Source organism: Narcine bancroftii, chromosome 1 (assembly GCF_036971445.1).
Source record: "Narcine bancroftii isolate sNarBan1 chromosome 1, sNarBan1.hap1, whole genome shotgun sequence".
Taxonomy (NCBI): Eukaryota; Metazoa; Chordata; class Chondrichthyes; order Torpediniformes; family Narcinidae; genus Narcine; species Narcine bancroftii.
The window spans coordinates 23,494,159-23,521,585 of record NC_091469.1 but is presented as its reverse complement, the minus strand read 5'-3'; the positions used below and the strand labels follow the sequence as shown (position 1 = coordinate 23,521,585).

At 42.2% G+C, this 27,427-nt stretch overlaps 1 protein-coding gene across 8 annotated transcripts in view; it reads right to left on the bottom strand.

The window, feature by feature from the left end:
• The window catches only part of tjp2a (tight junction protein 2a (zona occludens 2)), a 201,705-nt gene that overhangs the window by 58,009 nt on the left and 116,269 nt on the right, over window positions 1-27,427 (bottom strand). For all 8 annotated transcript variants that reach the window (XM_069922298.1, XM_069922276.1, XM_069922273.1 and 5 more), the window contains one exon: window positions 18,359-18,470. In XM_069922298.1, coding sequence (XP_069778399.1) covers window positions 18,359-18,470 — 112 coding nt within the window. The remainder of the gene's footprint in view (window positions 1-18,358; window positions 18,471-27,427) is intronic.

Genomic DNA, 27,427 nt, shown 5'->3' with positions numbered 1-27,427 from the left:
TCTGCAGCGAGAAAAGACAGCTGCAGAAAACAAAGTTGTGATACCAGGTGACTTTAACTTTGCAAATACTGACTGGGACTTCTAAGTCATCCCTTTTATGGTATAGAGTTTTCAAATCTGTTCAAGGAAGTTTTCCAAATCAATACACAGAGGTATCAACTAGAGCAGTTGTTCTCAACCTTTTATTCCTCAACACCTTATGCCATAGGTGTTCTGTGGTTAGGAAGGGAATACTTAAGGTGGTATGTGGGTGAAGAAAAAAAGGCTGAGAACTAATGAACTAGAGAGAGTGTAATACTGGATCTCCCATTAGGGAACAGGACAGGCAATAGAAGTATGTGGAGGGGAACACTTTGGGTCCAGTGAGCATCATGTCATTAGTTTCAAGATAATTATGGATTGGGATTGGTCTAGTCCTCGGATTGAGATTCTAAATTGGAGAAAGGACAACTTTAAGGAAATGAGAAAGGAGCAAGAAAGCATGGATTGGGTCAGGTTGTTTTCTGGCAAGGATGTGCTCCGAAAGTGGGAGGCTTTCAAGTTAAAATTTTGAGAGTACTGTTACGAGCCCAAAGGACCCCAAAACCTAGCAGCAACAGACATTCACCAAGACAAGTATTTACTTAAACAAAATTTGTTTTTAATTATCTGTAAACATGAAAACAGAATCAAACTTTAACTTATCTCTATTAACTTAACTAACCTTAAACCCCTGCTAATTCTAAGTGCACGTGTATGTAATGTGTGTGTAAATTTAAGAAAAGTTCACAGTTCAATCTCACTTCCCATTCTTCCAAGTTCTCTGGTTGTAGGGAATTCTTATACTGTGCACAGAATTTAACATGTATAAAGTTCACCAGGCTCTGGTGCTCGAAAGGTAAATGTTTACCGCTCAGGAAGGTTCTTTGGAGGTTTGCAGAGAGATAATTGTTGTTCCAGGATGTCCACAACTGAGGTACCACCATTAGTCACCTCAATGTCTTGCTGATGAAACTTGCCCGATCAGGGTTCTCCAGATGGTAATCTCTTTCTTCCAGGCTACCACAGAGTTCCTTTCTGTTTCCCTTATTCCAAGAGAAACATCAAACAGATAGCACTTTCAGCCATCCATCACTCTTGAGCTTTCTGTTTCCAACCAGCTTCTCCTGGCTTGCACTGTTCAGCTGCTTTCAGTGTCTCACACACACTGGGTGTGAGAGCTTGTTTTCTCTCCCTCTCTCTCTCTCCAATTGCCAACTGCCAAGAAGCCCATGTGACTCTCTCACTTGCAAAAACCCCCACCTTCTTCAGCAAAAAACAGGAGTTATCCTTCTTGTTCAAGCTGTGGTCTTAGGTAAAGAAAACCCAGGAGTGACCCTTCTGTGAGCACTTTGCAGAAAGGTAAGAAGCCTTGTAGTTATCCAACCAGCCAGCCTGTCTCCAATTCCAAACAATGGTCTGTTCATTTCATGACATCACTTCAATTAGCACCTACTTGTGAAATGTGCATATCATTCTCCAAAGTTTCTGCAATGTTACTGAATATGAATTCTTAGTATTTCAAATAAGATCTGTTTTAAAATGTGTGTATGTATGTAACCCATTTTAATCTTACCAAATTCCTCCCAATATTTATCCATTACAGTTTGTATGTTCCAGTAAAGTGAACAGGCAGAATGAACTTTGGCTTTAGGGATATGGGGGATCTGGTTAAGGAGAGAGAGGTGTATAACAGGTATAGGCAAAGAGGAGCAAATTAGTTACTTGAGGAATATAAAGAAAAAGCATGAAAAAAACTTGAGGGAAATCAAGAGGGCTAAAAGAAGACATGAGGTTGCTTTGGCAAACAAGAGGAAGGAAAATCCTAAGGGCTTCTGCAAGTTTATCAAGAGCAAAAGGACTGTCATAGGGCTCCCGCTCCTCCAAGTTATAAAACCTAATTTCTCTATTAAAAAAAACCAACAATACATACAAGCATACAGACATATTATCTTTTAGAAGGATAACAAATCATAGACTTTCAAGGGCCCAGACTTCCTCTTCTCTTTTCATAACAGGAAGTTTTTCGGCAAATTCACGAGCATCCACTGGGTCAAAAAGACTCTACTTATTTCGCCGGGGATAAAAATCTTCAGAGAAGTTGTATATTGCCAAATAAAATTATATCCTTTTTTCCATAGCATACTTTTAATTGGATTGGAGCTTTTACGTTTCTTCAACAATTCAGCACTAATATCTGGGTGAAAACAAAGGGTTTCCATCCACATCCAACGGCGCTTTCCTTTCTTCAGCATTTTTAGCTGCCATCTCTAGTATTTTTTTTAACTTGGTAGCGGAGAAACTTAACTAAAATAGGGCATGGATACTCATCAGGTTTAAATTTATAGACTCTGTGTGCTCGTTCAATTTCAATTTCACCATGAACATTTTCTTGACCAAATATTTGTGGTAGACTTTGTGGCATAAATTGTATCACATTAGTGCCTTCTTTACCTTCTTTCAAACCGATAATTTTAACATTGTTTCTTCGGATAAAATTCTCCAAAATGTCCGTTTTCTCAGCTAATTTTTGAGTGAGTTCTTTAATCGTATCATATCTTTCTTATAGCCCATCCATTTGTCCTTGGAAAGCAGTGTGTTCCATCTCCCAGTTTTTTTTTAACCTTTTCTTCTGTCTCATTTTGTCTCTGTTGGATCCCTTTTACCAAATCATACTCATTGTTGATTTTAACATCTGAATTCTTAACGTCTTGTCTAATTAAAGGCAACTGTGAGAGTTCCTTTACAATTTTCTTCAAAGAGCCATTGACAACCTTTTGGTATTGTTTAAATGCTGCAGGGTCAATCCCTTCTGTAGCTTTCCCTGGTAACTCTTCTTCACTGTCATTATCTCTATCACTTTCTTCTATTTTCCCTACTGGCTCATCTATTTTTATTTCCCCTACTCCCCCACCAACTGCTCCTTCATCCTCAGGTACCTGAAATTAAGTTTCCATCGATTGTTATTTGTTGGTTTCATCCTTCGTTATGTCCTCTTCAGTCTTCTTCCCGATCTTCTGGGCCTGCGTTGCGGCTGTTGGTTCCTTTGTATGTCCATCGCGCAGGCGTGACTCCTCGCGCACGTGCACTTTAGTCGCTCCACTCCCCAACTGTTGTTGCAAGGTCACCTCAGCTCGCTGGGTGGCGAGCCTAGTTGCCCGACAATCAAGTAGAGGTGCTGCAACTATGGGTCCCAGCTTTTTCGGCGAGGTAGGGCCTTCTTGTGTGTTTGCTGTCTGTCTTTCATCTGTTTCGTTTTGTCTTCCTTCTCTTATCCGTTTTGACGCCATGTCGATTCTGTTCTGTACGTCTTCTCATTCAGTTTAATTGAGTTTTAAATTTGTTCTGTCCAGTTTTTTGTGCCTTTTTTAAAAGCTTTTCCCAGAGGAACAGGTTTTCCACTTCTAGTCTCTAAATCATCATGTGATGTCCCCATATAAATATTATAAATATAAATATTACCGAGCAGGACATCCTTGATGTCTTAAAGTGAATGAAGCTGGATATATCTCCAGGGCCAGACAAGATATTCCTTTGATCCTTGAGGGAGGATAGTGTAGAAATTGCAGGGGCCCTGGTAGATATATTTAAAATGTCCATAGCAACAGGTGAGGTGCCAGAAGATTTGAGGGTAGCTCATGTTGTCCCAGTGTTTAAAAAAGGCTCCAAAAATAACCCAGGAAATTATAGGCCGAAAAACCTGACATCAGTAGTAGGTAAATTACACTAATCAGGAATGGTTAACATGGCTTTGTGCATGGTAGATCGTTTTTAACTAATCTTGTAGAGTTTTTTTGAGGATGTTACCAGGAAAGTTGCCGAAGGCTGTGGATGTTGTCAACGTGGACTTCAGTAAAGCCTTTGACAAGGTCCAGCAAGGAAGGTAAGTCAAGAAGGTTCAGACGTTCGGTATTCACGGTGAGGTAGTAATAGGAATTTGACATTGGCTACATAGGAGAAACCAGAGTTGTAGTGGATGATTGCTTCTCAGACTGGAGGCTTTTGACTAGTGGTGTGTCTCAAGGTTTTGTGCCGGATCTATTGTTGTTTGTCATCTATATCAATGATCTAGATGATAATGTAGTAAAATGGATCAACATGTTTTCAGATGACACAAAGATTAGAGGTGTAGTGGAGGGCAAGGAAAGCTTTCAAAGCTTGCAGAGAGATGTGAATCAAATGGAAAAATGGACTGTAAATTGGCAGATGGCATTTAATGTAAACAAGGGTGAGGTGTTTCATTTTGGAAGGAGAAACCAAGGTAGGTCATACACAGTAAATGGTAGGCCACTGAGGAATGCGGTAGAACAGAGGATTCTTGGAATTCAGATACACAATTCCCTGAAGATGTGTAAAATGTAGACAAGGTCGTAAAGAGAGTTTTTGGCACAATGACATTCATAAATCAAAGTAATGAGTTTGGAATTAGGGATGTTCTAGTAATGTTGTACAAGACATTGGTGAAGCCAAATTTGGAGTATTGTGTGCAGTTTTGGTCACCTAACTACAGGAAAGATATCAGTAAGATAGAAAGAGTATAAAGAAGATTTACTAGGATGTTGCTTTATTCTCTGAAACAAAGACGAATGAGGGGAGATTTGTTATACAAAATTATGATGGGTATAATTGGAGTAAATTCAAATAAGCATTTTCCACTGAGGATAGGCGAGATACAGAACATGGGTAAACGGTGAAAGGGGACAAATTTAGGGGGGATTTATTCACACAGAGAGGGGTAGGAGTGTGGAATGAGCTCCCAGCTGAAGTGGTGAATATGGGCTGCAATTTCACATTTAAGAAAAATCTAGACAGATACATGAAAGGGAGAGGTATAAAAAAGTATTTTGTCTTCAGTATGGACGCATGTTTCTTCTGCTTTTTAACTTCTGCAGATAAAAAATATTTCCAAGTTACTTTTTTTATTAAACTTTTTTTCATTTCTTTTGTTCAATTTGCCTCGTACACCCAATGTGACCAACAACACCATCCTGGTTCAGGCATTGCTCTGGTTCTTGGTTACAGACATGCCCACCTGGTTGTCTCGTTCACCTGGGTGCAGTTCAATGGGCCTAGGCAAGTAATAGTTCAGCACAGACTAGAAAGGACTGTTGTATGGTTCTAATGAGGGAGATTGGCTATGGCATTGGATTGAAATAATTACACCCAGAGCTAAAAACTGCATAAAGAGGGTTGTCACACTGATCAGAGGCAGGCAATGCTCGAGTCATAAAGAGCTCCTAGTGATTGTGGGGAAATATGGTCAAGAACACACCTTGGAATTATTTATGACTGTGGTGGTGATCCTGTGAAGATTACAGCAGGTTGAGCCAGATGACATTTGAACAGCAAATATCTCAAAATTGCCCAAATCCTGTGTGATTAAATACCAGCTTACTATCAGTGGATTTGCAAATATCTCGTTAGGGGGGCCCTGGAACCTAGGTGGTTCGGCACAGGTGGGCATGTCTGTAACCAAGATCCAGAGCAGTGCCTGAACCAGGATGTGTGGTTAGTTACATTGGGTGTACAAGGCAAATTGAACTAAAGATGGAACTAAGAAATAAAAATGTTTAAATAAAAGAAGTAACTTGGAAATATTTTTTTTATCTGCAGAAGTTAAAAAGCAGAAGAAACATGCGTCCACACTGAAGACATTTTCAATGTCAAATACTTTTTTTATATGAAAAAGAGATACAGCACAGTAATATGCCCTCTGGCCCATGAGCCCACACCGCTCAAACTCACCCAATTAACCTACTATCCCATACGTCTTTATAAAGCAGGAGGAAACCTGGGGAGAACGTACAAACTCTTGACAGACAATGCTGTATTCAAACCTGGGTTGCTGGGTCTGTAATAGCACCCTACTTTGAAACTAACCAGTTATGGTTAAACTGACATTCCAATGATATGAAGAACCCAATCTTCTGCAGGATGCTTTAGCCTTAATTGTGGTATCAATCCTGGAACTATATGCCTTGCAATTTATGGGATGGCAAGTTGGCCAGCAATATGCCATTTTTTCACAACTCAGAGAAACAGTGCATTTCATAGAAGAAGATAGGAGCAGGAGTAGGTCATTCGACCCTTCGAGCCTGCACCGCCATTCAACGAGATCATGGCTGATCTTAAAGTTCAGTACCCCGTCCCCGCCTTCTCTCCGTAACCTTTAATACCCTTATACTGAAGAAACAGATCTAATTCCCTCTTAAATATATTTAATGAACCTGCCTCTACTGCCCTCTGTGGCAATGAATTCCACAGATTCACCACCCTCTGGGTATAGAAATTCCTTCTCATCTCGGTCCTAAATGGTTTGCCTATTATCCTCAAACCATGGCCCCGGGTTCTGGATTTTCCCATCATTGGAAATATTCCTTCTGCATCCATTCTGTCCAGTTCTGCCAGAATTTTATATGTCTCTATGAGATCCCCTCTCAATCTTCTAAACTCCAGTGAGTACAATCCCAATTTACGCAATCTTTCCTCATAAGTCATTCCTGCCATTCAGGTATCAGCCTGGTGAATCGCCTCTGCACTCCCTCCATTGCAAGAACATCCTTCCTTAGATAAGGTGACCAAAACTGCACACAATATTCCAGGTGTTGTCTCACCAAGGCCCTGTACAGCTGCAGTAAGGTATCCTTGTTCCTATACTCAAACCCTCTTGATATGAAGGCCAACATACCATTTGCCTTTTTAACCACCTGCTGTACCTGCATGCTCGCCTTCAGAGACTGGTGTACAAGTACCCCTAGGTCTCTCTGCACTTCCCCATCTCTTAATCTATTGCCATTCAAATAGTAATCTGCCCTCCGGTTTGTATTACCAAAGTGGATAACCTCACATTTATCCACATTGTAGTGCATTTGCCATGTATCTGCCCAGTCCCTCAATTTATCCAAATCACACTGGAGCTTCCTGACCCTCCTCTTCAATGCACACAACCCCTCCTAGCTTAGTGTCACCTGCAAATTTGGAGATATTACATCCAATCCCCTCATCCAGATCATTAATGTAAATTGTGAACAGCTGGGGTCCCAGTACAGATCCCTGTGGCACCCCACTGGTCACCGCCTGCCACTCAGAAAACTAGCCATTTATCCCAACTCTCTTTCTTCTACCTGCCAGCCTGTTCTCAATCCACATCAATACTTTTCCCCCAATCCCATAAGCCTTGATTTTGTAAGCCAGTCGTTTATGCGGGACTTTATCGAAAGCCTTTTGGAAGTCCAGGTACACCACATCCACTGGCTCTCCCTCATCTATTTTACCTGTCACCATCTCAAAGAATTCCAATAGATTTGTCAAGCACGATTTACCTTTTGTTAATCCATGTTGACTCTGTCTGATCCCTTCTCTGCTAGTCATATGCTCCGCTATTACATCCTTAATAATGGATTCCATCATTTTGCCCACTACTGATGTAAGGCTCACCAGCCTATAATTCCCCGCTTTTTCTCTACCCCCCTTTTTAAATAGTGGGGTAACATTAGCTACCCTCCAATCCATGGGTACTGATCCTGAGTCTATCGAGTTCTGGAAAATAATTCTTAAAGCATCTGCTATCTGAATGTCCACTTCCTTAAGTACCCTAGGATGTAGATTATCAGGCCCTTGGGATTTATCTGCCTTCAATCCCATCAATTTCCCCAAGACCATGTCCTTAGAGATACTGATTTCTTTCAGCTCCTCCCTTGCATTAGTCTCTATGTTTCCCAACATCCTTGGGAGGTTATTTGTATCCTCTCTTGTAAAAACAGAACTAAAGTAAGAATTTAATTGGTCTGCCATTTCCTTATTCCCCATTATATATTACCCTGATTCCGACTGCAAAGGACCTACTCTGGATTTCACCAATCTTTTCCTCTTGACATATTTATAAAAGCTTTTGCAGTCGGTTTTTATATTTGCCGCAAGCTTACTTTCATAATTTATTTTTGCTCTCTTGATTAATTCCTTTGTCCTCCTTTGGTGCATCTTGAACTGCTCCCAGTCTTTGGTTATGGTACTTTTTTTGGCCAATTGATATGCTCTCTCTTTGGACCTAATGCTGTCTCTAATTTCCCTTGTTATCCACGGTTGAGTCACCTTTTTGGTTTATTTTTATGCCAAACCGGTATAAACGATTGTTGCAATTTCTCCATTAGATCTGTGAATGCTCCCCCAGAAACACCACCCAATCATTCTTACTCAACTCCCATCTCATACCATCATAATTCCCTTTATTTAAATTCAGGACCTTAGTCTCGGTTTTAATTTCATCACTCTCCATGTCGAGTGAGAATTCGATCATATTGTGACCGCTCCTACCCAAAGGGCCTTGTACAACAAGATTGTTGATTTGCCCCTTATCATTGCATAATACCCAATCTAAAATGGCCTGCTCCCGAGTTGGTTCCTCGACATATTGGTCTAGATAACCGTCCCGTAAACATTCAAGGAATTCCTCCTCCTCAGTATTTTTACTAATTTGGCTAGTCCAATCTATATGCAAATTAAAGTCTCCCATGATGACAGCTGTTCCCTTAATGCACGCTTTTCTAATTTCTCTTTTAATGCCTTCCCTCACCTCTACACTACTATTTGGAGGCCTATATACCACCACCACTAACGTTTTCCGCCCCTTGCTATTCCTCAGTTCTACCCATATAGATTCCGCATCTTCCGAGTTGATATCCTTTCTGTCAATCGTGTCGGTCCCTTCTCTCACCATCAATACTACCCCACCCCCTTTTCTTTCTTGCCAATCCCTCCTAAATATCATATACCCCAGGATGTTAAGTTCCCAGGCTTGCCCACCCTGCAGCCATGTTTCTGTAATCCCAATCAAATCATATTTGTTTATCTCAATTTCCACAGCTAATTCATCTACCTTGTTCCGAATGCTTCTTGCATTAAGATATAAAGCCTTCAGATTTGCTTTTTTCACCCTCCTTGCTCTTTCTGATTTTTTACTTTCGCTGCCTAACCTAACTTTTCCTGTTTTATCTTTTCTGTCCTTTGCCCTATCATACAGGTTCCCACCCCCCTGCCAAATTAGTTTAAACCGCACCTGACGGCTGCACCAAACCTAGCTGCCAATATATCGACCCCTTTTGGATTTAGGTGTAACCCATCCTTCTTGTAGAGGTCATGCCTTCCCCAAAAGAGATCCCAATGATCCAAGAAGCCAAAACCCTGTCCTTTACACCAGCCCCTCAGCCACACATTCATTTTTCTTAACCTTCCATTTTTGTCCTCAGTTGCACTTGGCACAGGTAGCAAACCAGAGATCACCACCCTGGCTGTCCTATTTCTTAGTTTCTGTCCCAGCTCTCTGTAATCCTTTTTCAGTACTTCCTCCTTCTTTTTATCTATGTCATTGGTATCCACATGTACCAAGACATCAGGCTGTTCGCCTTCCCCTTTTAGAATACCCTGGACCCGATATGAGATATCCCGCACCCTTGCACCAGGGAGGCAGCACACCATGCGGGCATACCTATCTGGCTCACAGAATCTCCTGTCTATATTTCTGACAATGGAGTCCCCAATGACCACTGCATTCCTCTTTACCTTTTGGTCCACCATGCCAGGCTCAGTGCCAGCGACCTGGTCACTGCTGCCAGCTTCTGTCAGGTCATCTCCCTCGACAGCATCCAACAAAATATACCTGTTACTGAGAGGGATATTCACAGGTGTGCTCTCCATTTTCCTGGTATTTTTCTTCCCTCCCCTGACAGTTACCCACTTACCTGACACATCTGGTCTTGGGGTAACTATGTCCCTGAAAGTTGAATCTATCAACTCCTCACTCTCCCTTACCAGCCGTAGGTCCTCAAGTTGCAGCTCCAGTTCCCCAACTCGGTCCTTAAGGAACTGCATCTCGGTGCACCTGACGGAGATGTGGCTATTTAGGAGGGTGGGACTCACCCATGGTTCCCACATCTGACATCCAGTACAAAGCACTAACCCCATAGGCATGACTGAGCTAAAATAATGCGATTTACCTTTCTCCTCGCCTGCTTTTGCCTAAGCCTGTTGAGCCAAAGGCTGGAAGTCCCACTCTTTCAGTGTCCCACTCACTCAGTGCGCCGCTCCTCGCTGGCCGCTCCCTCCCCTTTTACTGGCCCCTTGACCAATTAATCTTGACCAATTAACCTTGACCAATTAACCCAGTCACTCTCTCCAAGCTCCTGCTCCTCTGACTCACAGCTCAAACTCCAGCTGCTGCCTCCTCAGACTCCCAGCCTGATTTGAGTAGGCCCAAGCCCCAGTAAGCCCTTGTATTTAACAGCTTGCCTCCACGTCACTCTCTCCGAGCTTCTCCTCCTTCGACTCCCAGCTCGAATTTACATATAGATTGGACTAGCCAAATTAGTAAGTCCAGCTATTTATTCCACTCACCCTCTGATGCTGTCTCTTGGCTCCTCCTCCTCTCACTCGACACCAGGCGCTGACTCACTGTCTCCTCTGACCCCGAGTCTGACCTTTCTGAGCCCAAGCCCCGGTAAGTCCAGCTATTTATTCCACTCACCCTCTGATGCTGTCTCTTGGCTCCTCCTCCTCTCACCCGACACCAGGCACTGACTCACTGTCTCCTCCAACCCCGAGTCTGACTTTTCAGACCACAAATTCTTGACAAGGCACTTTACCATGCTGTTCCGAGACTACAGCACAACTGGCACCAAAATATATTATCACACAAAAATCTGGGCTATTATTTGAGGTGACACAACAGTGCAAGGGTGAAATGTATTAGGCGCTATAAGAGTTTGCTCTGGTTCCTCATTTGGACATCAAATATTCTGCATGGCTGAATCAAGAGCATCTATCTAATGAGGATTCCTCAGTATAACTGCTAACTTATCCCACTATATTTAAGGAAGCTTGCCAACCTGTGCACAACAATATGTTTTGTGGTTGTGAGTATATCTGAATAACAACTTATTGGCTACAAAATTGTTTGAGGCAATGGAAAGTTCAGCAGAAATACATAACTGAAAACCATTAATGCCAAGTACAAACATGATTGAAAAATCCCTTTAAATGCAAGTTTAAAAAAAATACAAGTGTTAGGTACACATCAAAGGGTTTCAGGAATTGAATTTGGATATCTGCAGCCAAAGAAGGTTTCAGCAAAAAGTCAAATGGAAAATGACGGAGAAACATTTTTTGCCAGACAATGTTGTTTCACCCAAATTAACCTACAACCCCCATACATTTTGAAGGGCAGGAGGAAACCAGAACACCCAGAGAAAATCCATGTAGACACATGAAGCATTTACAAAATCTTTACCAACAGCGATGGATTCGAACGTGGGCCATGCTGGTGGTGTAATAGCACTGCCCCACAAAATGCAGATTTATAATAGTGTTCTTGGTCCTGGAGTCTGAACATTATAGGTGCTCAGTTCGTGCAATTCCACAATAAACACATGCCCTGCCCACTGCGATCCTGCTTTGAACACAACCTATCGACTGCAACACATTGGTGAGCTCATTTGCACATGGCTCAGAGAGCTGTATTACTTTCTATACCAAGACATGCAGCAATGAGGTCAAGTTAATTTAGGACAGCACAGTTAGCGCAACATTGTTACAGCGCTTGCAATCAGGATCGGAGTTTGAATCCCGTGCTGTAAGAAATTTGTACATTTTCCCTGTGTCTGCGTGGGTTTTCTCCAGGGGCTCCGGATTCCTCCCACCGTTCAAAACATACTGGGGAGGGGGTTATAGGTAAATTGGGTGCAATTGGGCAGCTCGGGCTTGTGGACCAAAAGGCCTGTTACCATGTTGTATGTCTACATTTTAACATTTAAAAATGTAACTGTTTCAGGAAAACCAGCAGGCAGCTGAGCCCTCAATCTGGTTTCCAATACAAAAACAGTACTGGTAATGCATCTCTCTGCATATCACATTTTAAAGACCCCCTTTCAGGATGCATTCCCAGGAAATCGACAATAAATATCATGAGGTATTGGTTAACGGGAAAACTGAATAAACAAGGAAGAGAAAATAATTGAAGAATATGGAATTATTTGGACCAGAAACAGATCTTTCAGTCAGCGAGTCTGTGCCACGCCACAAACACCTGTCCTCCGTTCTTCCTATTTTATTCTCCTCACATTCCCATCAACTACTCCTGGATTCTACCATTCATTTACTCTCAGTGGGCGTTGGGGGATCAGAGATGGAGAGGGTGAGTAAATTTAAGTTTGAGGGAGTCATTATCTCGGAGGATCTTTCCTGGACTCAAAACACCAATGACATCATGAAGAAAACACATCAGCACCTCCACTTCTTCAAGAGTTTGCAGAGATTTGTATGACACCAGACACACTGACAAATTTCTACAGGGGGAAATTAACACACCCACCTGCCAGGGAACATAGGGGAACATACAAACACCTTGTAGACAGTACATCATGTTAAATGCGACAGTCTGGACTCGTTATGATTATAGTTCATGACACAAAAGTGCTGGAGAAACTCAGCAGGCCATGCAGCATCTATAGCCGTTGTTTTCAAACTTTTTCTTTCTACTCACATACCACCTTAAGTAATCTTTTTGCCATAAGTGCTGTGATTAGTAGGGATTACTTAAGGTGGAAAGAAAAAGTTTGAAAACCACTGTTTAAATTATACCTAATTGACGTTATATGCAGTTCCATAACTCCAAAGGAAATGGGCCATATTTCAGTAACAATTGGATCTTCAGCAGTGATTCTCCACTTTTTTCCACCCACTCACATACCACCTTAAGTAATCCCTTACTAATCACAGAGCACCTATGGCATTGGGATTACTTAAGGTGGTATGTGAGTAGAAAGAAAAAGTTTGAAAACCACTGGTGTACATTATATCAGAATTGAACAGGGTTGCTTGGGGTTCTGGGGCTCCACCATCTGTGCCATTGATGCTGTGAAATGAAGGTGGGTGCAAGGTGTCATGTACAAGATTGGATCATAAGAACAAGGAAGAACTAGCACTGCGCTCCCATGTCCCTTGATGATGTTCTCCAGTCATAACCAAGGATGATGTGTGGGCTGCCCTTAAGAGAGTGAATCTATGGAAAGCATCCAGTCCGATGGAGTACCTGGCCAAGTATTAAAAATCTGTGCTGACCAACTTGCCAATGTATTCAAGGATATCTTCAACATCTCACTCAGGCTGGGCATGGTATCCAGCTGTTTCAAACAAGTGTTAATCATACCCGTGTCCAAGAAGAGTGCAATGACCTGCCTAAATGAGGGTACAGAGCCACTCACATCAACAGTGATGAAGTGTTTTGAAAGGCTGGTGTTGAAGCATATCAGCTCCTGTCTGAGCAGTGACATAGATCTGTTCCAATTCGTAGCAACTGGTCTATGGTGGATTCCATTTCACTGGCTCTACACAAAGCCTTCAAAAACCTGGACATCAGGATGCTCTTTAACGACTACAGTTTAGCATTTAACACCACCATCCCCTCAAAAATGATCAGCAAACTCCAGGACCTGGGACTCAACACCCCAGTGTGTAATTGGATCTTGGATTTTCTCACCTCCAGACCAATCAGTGAGGATTTGTAAGAACATCTCCACAATCTCTATCAGTACTGGAGCACCACAGGACTGCATTCTCAGCCCCTGCTCTACTCGGTTTATACCTCTGACAGTGTGGCTCAGTATGACAACACCACCATTTACAAATTCGCTGATGATACCACGGAAGTGTGTTGCATAAAAAGGGGTGATGAGTCACCATACAGGAGAGAGAGATTGAAATCTGGGTTGAATGGTGCACAACAACAACCTTACCCTCAACGTCACCAAAACTCGGGAGCTGATTGTTGAGTTTAGGTAGGGAAAACCAGTGACCATTGGGGAAGGAGTGGGGGGTGTTGTGGAGAGGGTGAGCATATTTAAGTTCTTGGGAGTCACAATCTCCTGGACCCAACACACAAATGATATAATGAAGAAAGCATGTCAGCGTCTCAAATTCCTTAGGAATTTGCGTAGGTTTGTCATAACATCGGACACTCTGGCAAATTCCTAGGAAGTGTGATGGAAAGTTTGCTGACCGGATGCATCACTGTCTGAGCGGAAAGTAATGCTAAAGGTAATGAACACAGCCCAGCACATCACAGGTAAAACCCTCCTCACCATTGAGAACATCCACAGTGAACGCTGCGGTCATAGAGCAGCAGCAATCATCATGGATCCACAAAACCCAGCACATGATCTGTCCTCACTGCTGCCATCAGGAAAGAGGTATAGGTGCAACAAGACTTGCACCACCTCCACCATCAGATGCCTCAACAACAAACTCAATTAGAGACTCTTAAGGACTAAATGACAAAAATCCATAGACACCATGATTGAAGTAAAAACAGGATACCTAGAGAAACTCAGAAGGTCAAGCAGTGTCCTTTATATAGCAAAGGTAATGTTTCAGGCTTGAACCCTTCATCAAGGTATGGAAAAATGTCGGCAGGCATCCGAACAAAAGAGTAATGGGGAGGGGGGGGAAGAGGTGTGGTCACAAAAGCAGGAGGTGATAAGTGGAGAAGGGGGAGAGGGGATAGCAGCGATCAAGAGGAGGAAGGATGGCTGGGTGAAGAGAGGGGGAAGAACTGGAAAGGGGAAGAGGAGAGCTTGTTAGTAGAAACCAGAAAAGTTGATATTAATGCCATCTGGCTGGAGAGTAACCAGACAGAAAATCAGGTGCTGTTCCTCCAATTTGTAGGTGGTCTTGGTGGGATAGTACACAAGGCCATGGACAGACGCGAGAATGGGAGTGTGACACAGAACTGAAATGGTTAGCCTCTGGGAGATCTTTGTCACTGGTGCAGATGGAGAGGTGGTAGTCAGCAAACCGATCTCCCAATCTGCGCCCAGTCTCTTTGATGTAGAGAAGGCTACAAGGGAGCACCGGATACAGTAAATCAGTCCTGTGGATACATGTGAAGTGTTGCTTCACTTGAAAGGCCTGTTCCAGTTCATGGTGAGGGAGGAGGTGTGGGTGCAAGTGTGGCACCTCCTGCAGCCACAGGAGAAAGTGTTTTGGGGGGAGGGGGGGTGGGGGTGGAGAAAGAATAGGTGGGGAGGAATGATGCACAAGAGAATCACAGAGGGAGAGGCCCATACAGAAGGCAGAGAAGGGGGGAGAGGGGAAGATGTGTCTGGTGGTGGGATTCCTGTTTTAAGTGCTGGTAATTCTGGAGTTAATGTGTTGGATGCAGAAACTGGTGGGGTAGTAGGTGAGGATAAGGTGGGCAGGAGGGGCCAGGGCAGATGAGCAGGAAGTGGAGGCAATGCAGGTGAGGATTGAGTGGAGGGGAAGCCTCATGTGTGGAAGAAGGCAGACATTTCAGAAGATCTGGAAGGGAAGACCTCATCTTGGGAACAGATACGGCAGAGACAGAGAAATTGAGAGAAGGGGATGGAATCCTTGCAGGGGACAGGGTGTGAGGAAATGTAGTCCAGGTAGTTGTGGGAGTTAGTGGATTTGTAAAATATATTGGTGGGAGACAGAGATCCAGGAACGAGAGAGTATTGTCAGATATGGACCATGTTAATTTGAAATCAAGGTGGAAGTTGGCCGCGAAGTGGATGAAGTTGACAAGCTCATCGCAGGTGCATGAGGCAGCCCCGACGTAGTCATCGATAAACTGGAGGAAGAGATGAGGGGTCTTGCCTGTGTTGGCTTGCAGTATGGATTGCTCCACAAAGCCCACAAACAGGCAGGTGCAGCTGGGACCCATGCAGGTACCCATGGTTACTCCTTTGATTTGAAGGAAGTGAGACAAGTTAAAGGAGAAGTTGTTTAAAGTGAGGACAAGTTCTGCCAGGTGGAGAAGGGTGGTGGTAGAGGGTGACTGGTCAAGTCTCTGGTCCAGAAATAAGCGAAGTGCTTTAAGACCTTCTATATGGGGGATGGAAGTGTAAAGGGATTGGACATCCCACGTGAAGATAAGACAGTCTGGTTTGGAGAATCTGAAGACATTGAGGAGATGGAGGGTATGTGAGGTATTGCAGATGTAGGTGGGGAGGGATTGGACCAGGGGAGAAAAGATGGAGTCAAGGTAGGATGAAACTAGTTTGGTGGGGCAAGAGCAAGCAGGAATAATGGGTCTACTTAGATGTTTGGGTTTGTGTATCTTGAAAGAAGGTAGAACCAGGCAGTATGGGGCTGGGAGACAACGAGGTTGGCGACCGTGGGAGGGAGGTGACCAGAGGTGATGAGGTTGGAGGTGGTGTTGGAGACAGTGGCTTGATGGGCTGTGTGGGATGGGTCGGTAGGAGGAGGTGTCTGAGAACTGTTGTCTGGCCTCAGCAAGGTAGAGGTCAGTGCGCCAGACCACAACAGCACCACCCTTATCAGCGGGTTTGATGGTGATGTTGGGATTGTTGCAGAGAGAGTTGCAGGCAGCATATTCGGAGGAAGTAAGATTAGAATACAAGAAGGGACTGGTGAAGTTCAGACAGCTGATGTCTCGGCAGCAGTTTGAAATAAAAAAGTCCAGAGCAGGTAGTTGGCCAGGATGAGGTATCTAGGAGGAGAAAGAAGACACGGTCATGGAAGTAAGCCAGGAGTTGGAGGCGATGGAAGAAGAGCTCAGCATCGTGGCTTGCGCGGAATTCATTGAGGTGTGGGCAGAGGGGGGTGAAGATAAAGCTTCTGCTGAGGACTGAGCACTCTGTCTCAGAGAGGGGAAGGTCAGAGGAGATAGTAAAGACCAAGCAGGGGTCAGAATGAGAATTGGTGTTGTGGAGGGTGTTGGGGAGAGATGGAGGGTTAGGGAGGTCAGACGGTGTAGATAGAAGGTGGGGGAGGTTGGAGGGAGGAACTGGAGTGTTGGGGGTTGGCGGGAGAGGGGGAGGTGAGCAGTAGAGAGGTTAGAGGGGAGGAGGAGGGTAGGGGGTTTTGATCTGAGGGTTGGGGAGAAGAAGGTGGCAGAGAAGGGGAGATGGGGGTGCAGTAGAGAGAGGTGCAGGGGATAAAGAGTAGTATGAGAGATGAGTTAAGTGGGATGTAGCAGCAAGACCAGGACTACTGTGTTGGGAGCCACGTGGTTGGAGTCAGTGTGGGAAACTCCGGTGCTTCATTAATTTTTCTTTCCCTCTCTGTATTGGCGTTTGTTTACATTTCTTTATTTGTTTACATGTGAACATTGCATCTTTTTTCTTTGCACTGCCAATAAGTTGTAATTCTACCTCACTTGCAGGAAAAAGAATTTCAGAGTTGCATGTGATGTTTTGTCTGTAGTCTGACAATTTATCTGAAATCAATCTGCTTGGGATGATTTTTAATATTTTGTTGTGCCATTCACTGTTGTTATGCAAGCATGCTACACTGTTACTGGTACAAATCCTTTATCCGGACATCTAAAATCCGGAAAGCTCCAAAATCCGGCAAGTGGGGAGAGAGACGGCAGCGCGAGTCAGGGCAGGCGAGGAGGAGAGACCTGCAGCGCGAGTCAGGCAGGCGAGAGATGCCAGAGTGACTGGAAGGGGGTGGGGTGGATATGGCAGCACAATTCGGGTGGGTTTAGATCTGGCTTTCTGAAATCCAGAAAAATCCAAAATTCGGGACACACTGTCCCCCAAGGATTCCGGATAAAGGATTGTGTACCTGTAATGGCAAATAGTAGGTCAAGGTCGGGAACAATACTTGAGTGTCCATAGTTCCTACAGGTTCTTATGGAGTTTAAATACCACCAGTTTGATTGAACAGCTGATCCATGTAACAAGCGAATGATCAACAGAACAAAAATAACAAACACCTTATTTTCTGTCTATGCACTCTCCAACTATATCATTGACTTTTCCAATTTATGTTAAACCCCTCCCCCGAGATGCTCTTTCCCTGTCTCTCTCCCTCTTTTCTTCTAGCTCCCCACCCTTTCCCTTCCTTCTCATATCAGAAAGCTACACCCTCCCCCGTTACTTCTCAGATTTTCCTCCTCTACCCTCCCACCTGTATCCGCCCATGACCTCTTAACTGTTGGCCTGTGTCCCTCCCACTTCCTTTCCTCCCTCCTGTCCTCCACCCCCCCATCTCTTTATTCAGGTGCCTGCCTTTTCTGCTTGTACCTCGACGAAGGGCCCAGGCCTGAAATGTTCATTCTGACGGATGTTGCTTGACCTACTGAGTATCTGCTGAGAATCAGAAACCCACCCCAATTCACATTCATCAGTATATTCCTTCTCGATAAATATCATTTCATTATTATATGGTACTTCTCATCTGCAGTTTCCTGAAAGTACAAATTGCTCCCATGGGAATGAAAAGAGCAACTTTGAGGGTGGAGTTAGGATATTAAAACAAACACATTTTTGTTAGTAATCAAGAGAACAGGAAAGAAAAGTACCTTTTCTTGTCAGTAATCCTTCCAGAGGAATGAGAAGAAGCATCAGAATGTGGCGACCTCCTTTCTTCTGGAGGAGGTGAATATGATGGGTTTGACTCAATTTCAGAAATACCTAAAAGCAAGGTAACATTTTATTCATGTATACTATATACAAAGGCACTTCCAAGCTATTCTCCCTAGAAGCTGGTTGTACAGTAGTCAATTATCATCAAAAAGAGGGGTCCAGGTGCCCAGCAGTTGATAAACAGAAACAGGTCACCTCAGTTGTGACTGCGAATGTACCAGTCTGTAGGCTGACCTCTTAAATCGATGCTATTTTCCTGTGTCAAACCCACATCCTTTCATTCATTCATTCATGATACAAAAGTCTACTGTTGCGCTTGAATTTACACAATGACTGGGACACCAAGACCCTCTTGGGTACCAAATTCAAAAGATTTATTACTCTGAAGAAATTTCTTCTCAGCTCTGTTCTGAAAAGCCAAACACTTACTTTGAGACAATGACCCCCTGGTTCTGGATGCCCCAACCAAGGGAAATACCATCCTTTCAATTCCCCTGTCAAGCCACTGAAGTTTCCTTCATCTCAGTGAGATCACTTCTCATTTTTTTAATAAATATTCGTGGGTGAAGGCCAAATCTTAATTTCTCTTCATGAAAATAAAAAATCCACCATCTTCAGAATCAATATGGTGAACCTATGCTGCACCCCATAAAAGAAAACAATCTCCCTTTGATAGGTAGAGCTTGTACTTGTGCCGTGCAGATGTGGCTCTATATAACTGAAGTAATGCATCTCTTCTTCGCGCTTCTACTGCAGGAGGAATCAATTTTACAAACCATTCACCTTCTAAATTGCTTTCTGAACTTTAATATAGAACTCTGATCAGCGGATTACATCACCATGCACTAAAACAACCAACACTAACTTCCTTTTCAGTGGCAGTTTTAGCACAGCAACGTCATGGATACTACAGTTAGAACAATCCTATTTTAGTGCCAGCGACCTGGATTCCAATCTGGCATTGTCTGTAAGGAGTTTATACAGTATCCCCGTGTCTGCGTGGGTTTTGTCCAAGTGCTCCAGTTTACTCCCATCTTTCAAAGCATACAGGGATTGTATATTAATTGGGGTATTTGGGTGGCATGGGCTTGGGGGCCGGAAGAGCCTGTTACTGTGCTTCATGTCTAATTTTTTTAAATTAAAAATTTAATATACATTTACTTTTTACGGGAGAAGCCAGAGAATAGTTGTGGATGATTGCCCCTCAGACTGGTGCCTCAAGGATTGGTACTGGGACCATGATGTTTGTCATCTATATTAATGATCTGGATGGTAATATGGTAAATTGGAACAGCAAGATTTGGAGGTGACACTGAAATTGGAAGTGCAGTGGACAATGAGGAAGGTTTTCAAAGCTTGCAGAGGGAAAATTGGGCTGCAAAATGACAGACAGAATTTAATACAGACAAGAATGAGGTGCTGCATTTTGGAATGACAAACCAAGGTTTGACATACTCTTAAATGGTAGTGCACTGTCTACCCTATCATCCCCTACAGCAGTCTCCTTCATCAAGGACCCTCACAGCCTGGCCATGCCCTCTTCTCAGTGCTACCATAAGGAAGGAGTTACAGGAGCCTGAAGACAAACACCCAACATTATAAAAACAGCTTCTTCTTGGGTTTGTAGAACTGGATCAATAGGATATTGCTTCAGGTACACATTTCCTCAAACGTTCAAATCTATGCTTGTTGAGTTGTGGGACAATAAAATTAAAAATAACTGGTTGGTTTGTATTCTGCTCAGGGGCCTTCATTAAATGAAGGCTGAAATACACTGAATACACAACCCAAATCTCATTATAACTGGAGCTGATGCCACAACAGAACCCATGGAAACAAGGTTAATTGAGAAAGCATTCCATTTTCCAATGAATCAATGCAGATTGGAGTGCCTTCAGTCAACAGCATGAGAAGTTGGACTATTCCATCTTCAGTGCTCGTGTTGGGTAGAGGAACCAGAAAACAAAACGAAATTACAAGGAAATTGAAATAAAATGTTATAAGAATTCAGACGCTGCCCTTTCATTTAAGAGGAAGCTGGATATATATCTATAGATATATATGGATAAGAGGGGGTTAGAGGGTTATGGGAAGAGAACAGGCGGGGGTAGCTAGCACAGTTGATTGAGTGAACTTGTGTGGACTTGTAGGGCCATAAACTGCTATAACACAGCTTACAACAAATAAAGAATACACCCACTCCTTTCTTTCAGCTCACCATGAAGTCATCTTTCTTTCTATTATTCACTAAACACAACATTGCATTCTTCAACTCCCCAAACACCACCCAACTAAACTCCTCTGACCTCCTTGGCTCATTGCCATGCGGCAGGTGATCCTGACACTCTCACTCTCCTCCCGACAAAGGTAAGCATGCGACTGCGATGAGACCATAAATGTCTCAAGAAACTTTTTTTTTACAAAATGGCTTTTTTTATTTTGTTGGGAATTCCATACAATATAGCAGTTGTCTAAAATTCCCCCAAAATTGGGAAAGAGCCCTACAGCACAGAAATAGGCTCCTGGGCCCAACTTGCCTCTGTTGAGCAAGTTTCCTATCTCAGCACATCATATTTGCTGTCTTGTGGTCCATATCGCTCGAAAGCAGCCATTCTCAACCTTTTTTTGGCTATGGCCCCACCCCAAGGATTCTGCTCAAAGATTATTGCACTCTTCCCTGTGAAACAGTCAAGTTTTGGTTTCTTTTGTACTTCTCTCCTACCAACTACATAAAAAAAAGAGATGTTATGCAAGATGAAAAGAAAATACGACTTTTACAAATGTGCTGTGTCCTTTGGGGTGGGGGGGGGGTCCTAGGGCCCCACTGAGAATGGTTGCTCTAAACCTTTCTCATCCATGTATGTCAAAATGTCTTAGAAATGTCCTCACTGTACCCATCTGTGGTGTGGATTGAAGAGAGTCGTGTGGCCTCTCCATCCGAAACCAGGTACGAATGTGGATTGTGGAGAGTCACGTGGCCTCTCAGTCTGGAGTCTAGTAGGAAATCACATCACCTGTCAATCAAGGTTGGACTCTGTCCACCCATTAGTGCGCACATGACCACTGGCCCCTTTAAATTATTTTGTGGTTATCTGGGCCGGATTCTCCAGCTGACTGCATTTTAAAAGCCCACCACCTTCTGCAGTTCACTCTTTTTGTTCTTTGGTCCTGACTATGAAGGGTTGCTCTGTGGTCGGTGGCAAACTGTGGACATCACTGGAGGTGTCATTGGTAAGGTGAACACTACACCGAGAGCGGGACCGTATTGTGTGGGAATACTTAACATTAAGCCGTACCCCAATTGGAACAGGGAACCGGCAGGATGTGTTTAAGTCCCTGTATAGTAAGAGTGTGCCAGTACGGAATATTATTGCTCGTGTGTGAGACAGATAGAGTAAGCAGCCACTGGTATCGGAGATCACTGCATTCAATGTGACTACTTGCATTGTTTAGAGTACCGAGTGTAGTTGAGTCTTCCCTGTTACTGTTTCCCTATGTGTGCAATAAAGATCATCCTTTGTTTTCTTTGGTCTGTATCTGATCTTGTTTCTCTGTGAACTAACTGAACCTGATTTGATCACATGTGATACTGACTATATAGTTTCTTCTTGCAGCTCGTTTTGCATCCACTGTGTCGAAAAGGTTACCCCTCAGGTTCCTTTCACATCTTTCTCCTCTCACCCTTTAGTTTTAGACTCTCCTCTCCTGAGAAAATGGCCATAACTATCTACCTGATCTATACCCCTCAGGATTGTACAGATCCCTCACCGCCAGTGACCTCAGGAAAGGAAGCTTACAGCTCAAATCTTCTAATCCCAGAATCATCCTCATTCAACTTTCTTTATCCCACACTTTCCAGTTTAATGACATCCTTCCTCTAGCAGGGCAATCAGAAATGCACATAATATTCCAAATGTATGCACTACCAATATCTATACAGCTGGAACCTGATGGTCCAACTCCTGAACTCAATACCCTGCCTGATAAAGGCAAACATGACAAATAACCCCCTCACCACCCAGTCTAACCACGTTGCCACTTTCAGTGAATTTTATACCCATACCCCTCAGTCTCTCTATTCTACGACACTATCTAGAGCCCTACATGTGCTGCATTAGGTTGGCTTAACAAAATGTAGCACCTTACACTCATCCAAATTAAAACGCCACCTGCCATTCCTCAGTCCACTTACCCAGTTAATCATGAACCTGCTGTCGACTGAGAAAACACCCCACCTTTTCTGTCCACTATACCAATTTTAGTGTCACCGCAAACCCACTAACCGTGCTCCCTACATTCTCGTCAAAAATGATAGTAACAAATAATAGTGGATCCTGTACCGATCTCAGTTGCACACCACTCACAAGACTCCAGCACAACCCTCTGTCTCCTACCGCCAAACAAATTTTGTATCCAATTGTCTTGAATCCCTTCTGGACCATCCTTGTTGTGAGTCTTGCTAAAGGCCATCAAGACATCTGCTGCCCTGCCCTTAATCTTCTTGATCACCTCTTCAAAAAGCTCAAATTTGTGTGACATGACTTCCCTTGAGCAAATCCATGCTATATCAAAAACAAATCACAAATTTCTCCGAACAGAGAAAGCCATTTATGCAGTTTAAAAATCAGTGATAAAGGTCACTAAAATATAAATAAAGAACTGGAACGCTACCATTCAATGTTGAAGTGGTGACTTAACGGAACATTAATTCCAGATCCCTGCACTTAGCAAACAAGCCCTACGTCATCTGCAAATGCTATTAATTAGAAATACAGCATTAAGAAATTCAGAGCCAAAAATAAAAGTGAAGGATTTATAGTTCACGTCCAACAACCAGTTCACTTCAGAAATAGAGGAACATGCAAATATAAATGAATTTTCCTTGTCGAGCCAAAAATTTTCATTAGTTTGAAACAAAAAGTTTTTAATTCTTCTCTCAAATCCCTCAGAAGAAATGGTATTGTGTTCATGGTGGAAGCACCATTCACAGCAAAAGGAAATTATTGCCCTTATTCTGAAAAGAAATTGAAAGACTGAGCATTTTCTTGATCAATGTTTGAGGATTAAATTAAACCCAATGACCACCAAAAGTGATTCATAACAATAAGCAAATTTAATTAAGCGTACCTTCTTGTTGAGTGCAAAAGTAGATGCAATGCAAGAACAGAATGTCCATTCCCAATTATTGCCCAGATAGTGTTGGTGATACATCAGCTTTTTAAGCTATTTTCCAGGTGGATGAGACACTCCCAAGCAATGGAGCAGAGTTTCAGGATTTAGACTATCCCTGAGTGAATGGAGATTCATTTTCATCAGTTTGATGTGGTGCTCAGAGGAGTTGGGGCCATGCACATAATGGCATTTCTTGTATATTTCACTCCAGTCCTTCTAAAAGTCCAAATTTTAGGGAGGAGGATAAAGTGGCAAAATGTATACAGCAAAAATGTGAAAGAGTTACCCTAACAACTTAAGGAAGCAAATCAAAATTGTAACAGAGAAAAGATCTTTGACTGTTCCTCCCAATGAGAGGCAGGTGAGAGACAACAATAAAAAATGCATTAAAGATGGAATTGGGGAGGAGTCATGTGATGGAGTAGTGGCCGGACGGTGAACCCCAGCCCTCTCCAGAAAAGTCAGAAAAAATAAAGGAAAACACAAAGGCACAAAAATAAAAATTAAAGTAAAGTGAGTATAAAGGTGGAAAGAAGATGGCGACGAAAAAAGAAAAATCAAAACCAACGGTAAGAAGAGAGGAAGAGAAGACAACGGAAGAAGAAGGAAAAGGCCTTACCTGTTCGAAGAGGCCCGCGGTGGAGAGAGAAACCCGCTCCCTCAGGTCGGTAGAAAGTGGACTACAAAAATGGCTCGCTGAGCCGAGTAAAAGTGCGCAACCGCGCATGCAAAAAAACACACCGACGGGAGGGGCGACCAGCTGGGGAGTCGATCTCCACAGCCGGCAATGACAGCTGCAGAACAGCAGCAGCAAGAGGAGAACATAGAAGACAACGAAAACAAGAAAGAAGAGAAGAAAAGGGCAACAAAGAAACAACAGATGGCCAACCCAGAGGAAGAAGAAGAGGAAGAGTACAGTGAAATAGAAGAAGGGAAAGGCAAGGTAAAGGATATACTTTCTCTTGTTAGAGGATACATGGAGTCATTTAAAGAATGGCAAACACAGGAATTTAAGGATTTAAGAAAAAGAATAAACAGTACAGAAGAGAAAGTGAATAAAATAGATATGACCTTATCAGAAATGGGAAAAAGAATGGACAAGGTGGAAGAACGAGAAGCAGCAGTAGAAATGGAGGTAGAGGACTTAAAAAAGAAATTAGATGAATCTAATAAAAAAGTTAAAGAGACACAAGAGCTGTTAGCTCAGAAAATAGATATAATGGAAAATTATAACAGAAGAAATAACATAAAGATAGTGGGCCTTAAGGAAGATGAAGAAGGCAAGAATATGAGAGAGTTTATAAAAGATTGGATCCCCAGGATTTTAGGATGTCCAGAACTACAGCAAGAAATTGAAATAGAAAGGGCACATAGAGCATTGGCCTTTAAACCACAACCACAACAAAAGCCAAGATCTATTTTAGTAAAATTCCTAAGATATACTACAAGAGAAAAGGTACTGGAGAAAACAACGGAAAAAGTAAGAGAGGACAACAAGCCACTGGAGTACAAAGGGCAAAAAATCTTCATTTATCCAGATATAAGTTTTGAACTCCTGAAGAAGAGAAAGGAGTTCAATACAGCAATGGCGATTTTATGGAAGAAAGGGTATAAATTTAAACTAAAGCATCCAGCGGTATTGAAAATATTTATTCCAGGACAGCAAAACAGACTATTCTCGGATCCAGAGGAAGCACGAAAATTTGCAGAACAATTACAAAATAGACTGAGAGATGAAGACGTGTAACGAGAGTACAAAAGACTGCGAACTAAAAAGACACATAAGTTTTGAACTCCTGATGAAGAGGAAGGAGTTCAATACAGCGAAAACGATATTATGGAAAAAAACTATTCTCGGATCCAGAGGAAACAAGGAAATTTGCAGAACAACTACAAAACAAGCAGAGAGATGAAGACATGTAATAAGAGTAAAAATGACCACGATTTATATGTATGTGGGTAAAGAGGTATATGTGTGTATATGTATAGTGTGCATACATGAATGTATCCGTATTTAGAGGAAAATATAGAGAGTATAGACAAGAATTAATAAGGGAAGGAAATGGAATAGAGGGAATAAGGAGGGAATTAAAAGAGTGACCTTTGTTACATATGAAAAGTGAAATCTTTTCTGGGGGGGGCTGGGTGGGGAGGAGTTACGGTCACTGCAAAATCAGCTGACGCTTGCGAGTGAATTCGCAAATCCAAATGGAGAGGGGAGATGTGGTTGTCCGACAAGGGATAAAGGACAACTCAGGAGGGGAAGGGGAGATTGGGGCTAAAGAAGTTTTTAATAGGAGAATAAGGAAAATGTTTGATGTTTTAGGAATGTTGTCTTATAAAGGGTTCAAAACAAGAAAACAGAAATGGATAAGAAGGAAAGGTAATGATGGAGAAACGGAAAGGGAAGATAAACAAAGTATAAAATGGCCTCGTTGAACTATATGACTTTAAATATTAATGGAATACATAACCAAATTAAAAGGAAGAAACTGCTAAATTTACTGAAAAAAGAAAAAATTGATATAGCATTTGTGCAAGAAACACATTTAACTGAATTGGAGCACAAGAAATTAAAGAGAGATTGGGTAGGACACGTAACAGCAGCATCGTATAATTCAAAAGCAAGAGGAGTAGCTATATTAATTAGTAAAAATGTGCCATTTAAAATAGAAGAGGAAATAATAGATCCAGCAGGGAGATATGTAATGATAAAATGTCAGATATATTCGGAGTTTTGGAATCTACTCAATGTATATTCACCTAACGAAGAACATCAAAAGTTTATGCAAGATATCTTTTTGAAGATAGCAGATACGCAAGGGAACATATTAATAGGAGGGGATTTCAACCTGAATTTGGATTCAAATATGGACAAAACTGGGAAAAAAATTAACAGAAAGAACAAAGTAACCAAATTTATAATTAAATCAATGGAAGAAATGCAACTTTTGGATATATGGAGGAAACAACACCCAAAGGAAAAGGAATATTCATATTATTCGGGTAGACATAAAACATACTCAAGAATAGACCTATTCCTGTTATCAGCTCGCATGCAAGACAGAGTAAGAAAAACAGAATATAAAGCTAGAATATTATCGGACCATTCACCCTTGATATTGACAATAGAGTTAGAGGACATCCCTCCAAGAATGTATAGATGGAGATTAAACTCCATGCTACTTAAAAGGCAGGATTTTAGAGAATTCATTGAAAGACAAATTAAAATGTACTTTGAAATAAATACAGAATCAGTGAAAGATAAGTTTATACTATGGGACGCAATGAAAGCATTCATCAGAGGGCAAATAATAAGTTATGTAACCAAGATGAAGAAGGACTACAATCAGGAAACAGAGCAGTTGGAAAGGGAAATAGTAAATATAGAAAAAGAATTAGCAATGAAGGAAGACACAACTAAAAGAAGAGAATTGGCGGATAAAAAAATAAAATATGACACACTACAAACATATAAGGTGGAGAAGAATATAATGAAGACAAAACAGAAATTTTATGAACTAGGTGAAAAAACGCACAAAATCCTAGCAATGCAGCTTAAGACAGAACAAGCTAAGAAAATGGTATTGGCATCAAGGAAAAAAGACAAACAAATTACATATAATCCAAAAGAAATTAAGGAAAACTTTAGAGAATTCTATGAACAATTATACCAAACTGAAAACGAAGGGAAAGAAGGGAAAATAGATGAATTTCTAACTAAAATTGAACTACCAAAACTACAAATAAGAGAAACAAAATAAATTAACAGAGCCATTTGGAATAGTAGAAATACAAGAGATAATAAAAAAAATTACCAAATAATAAGACAC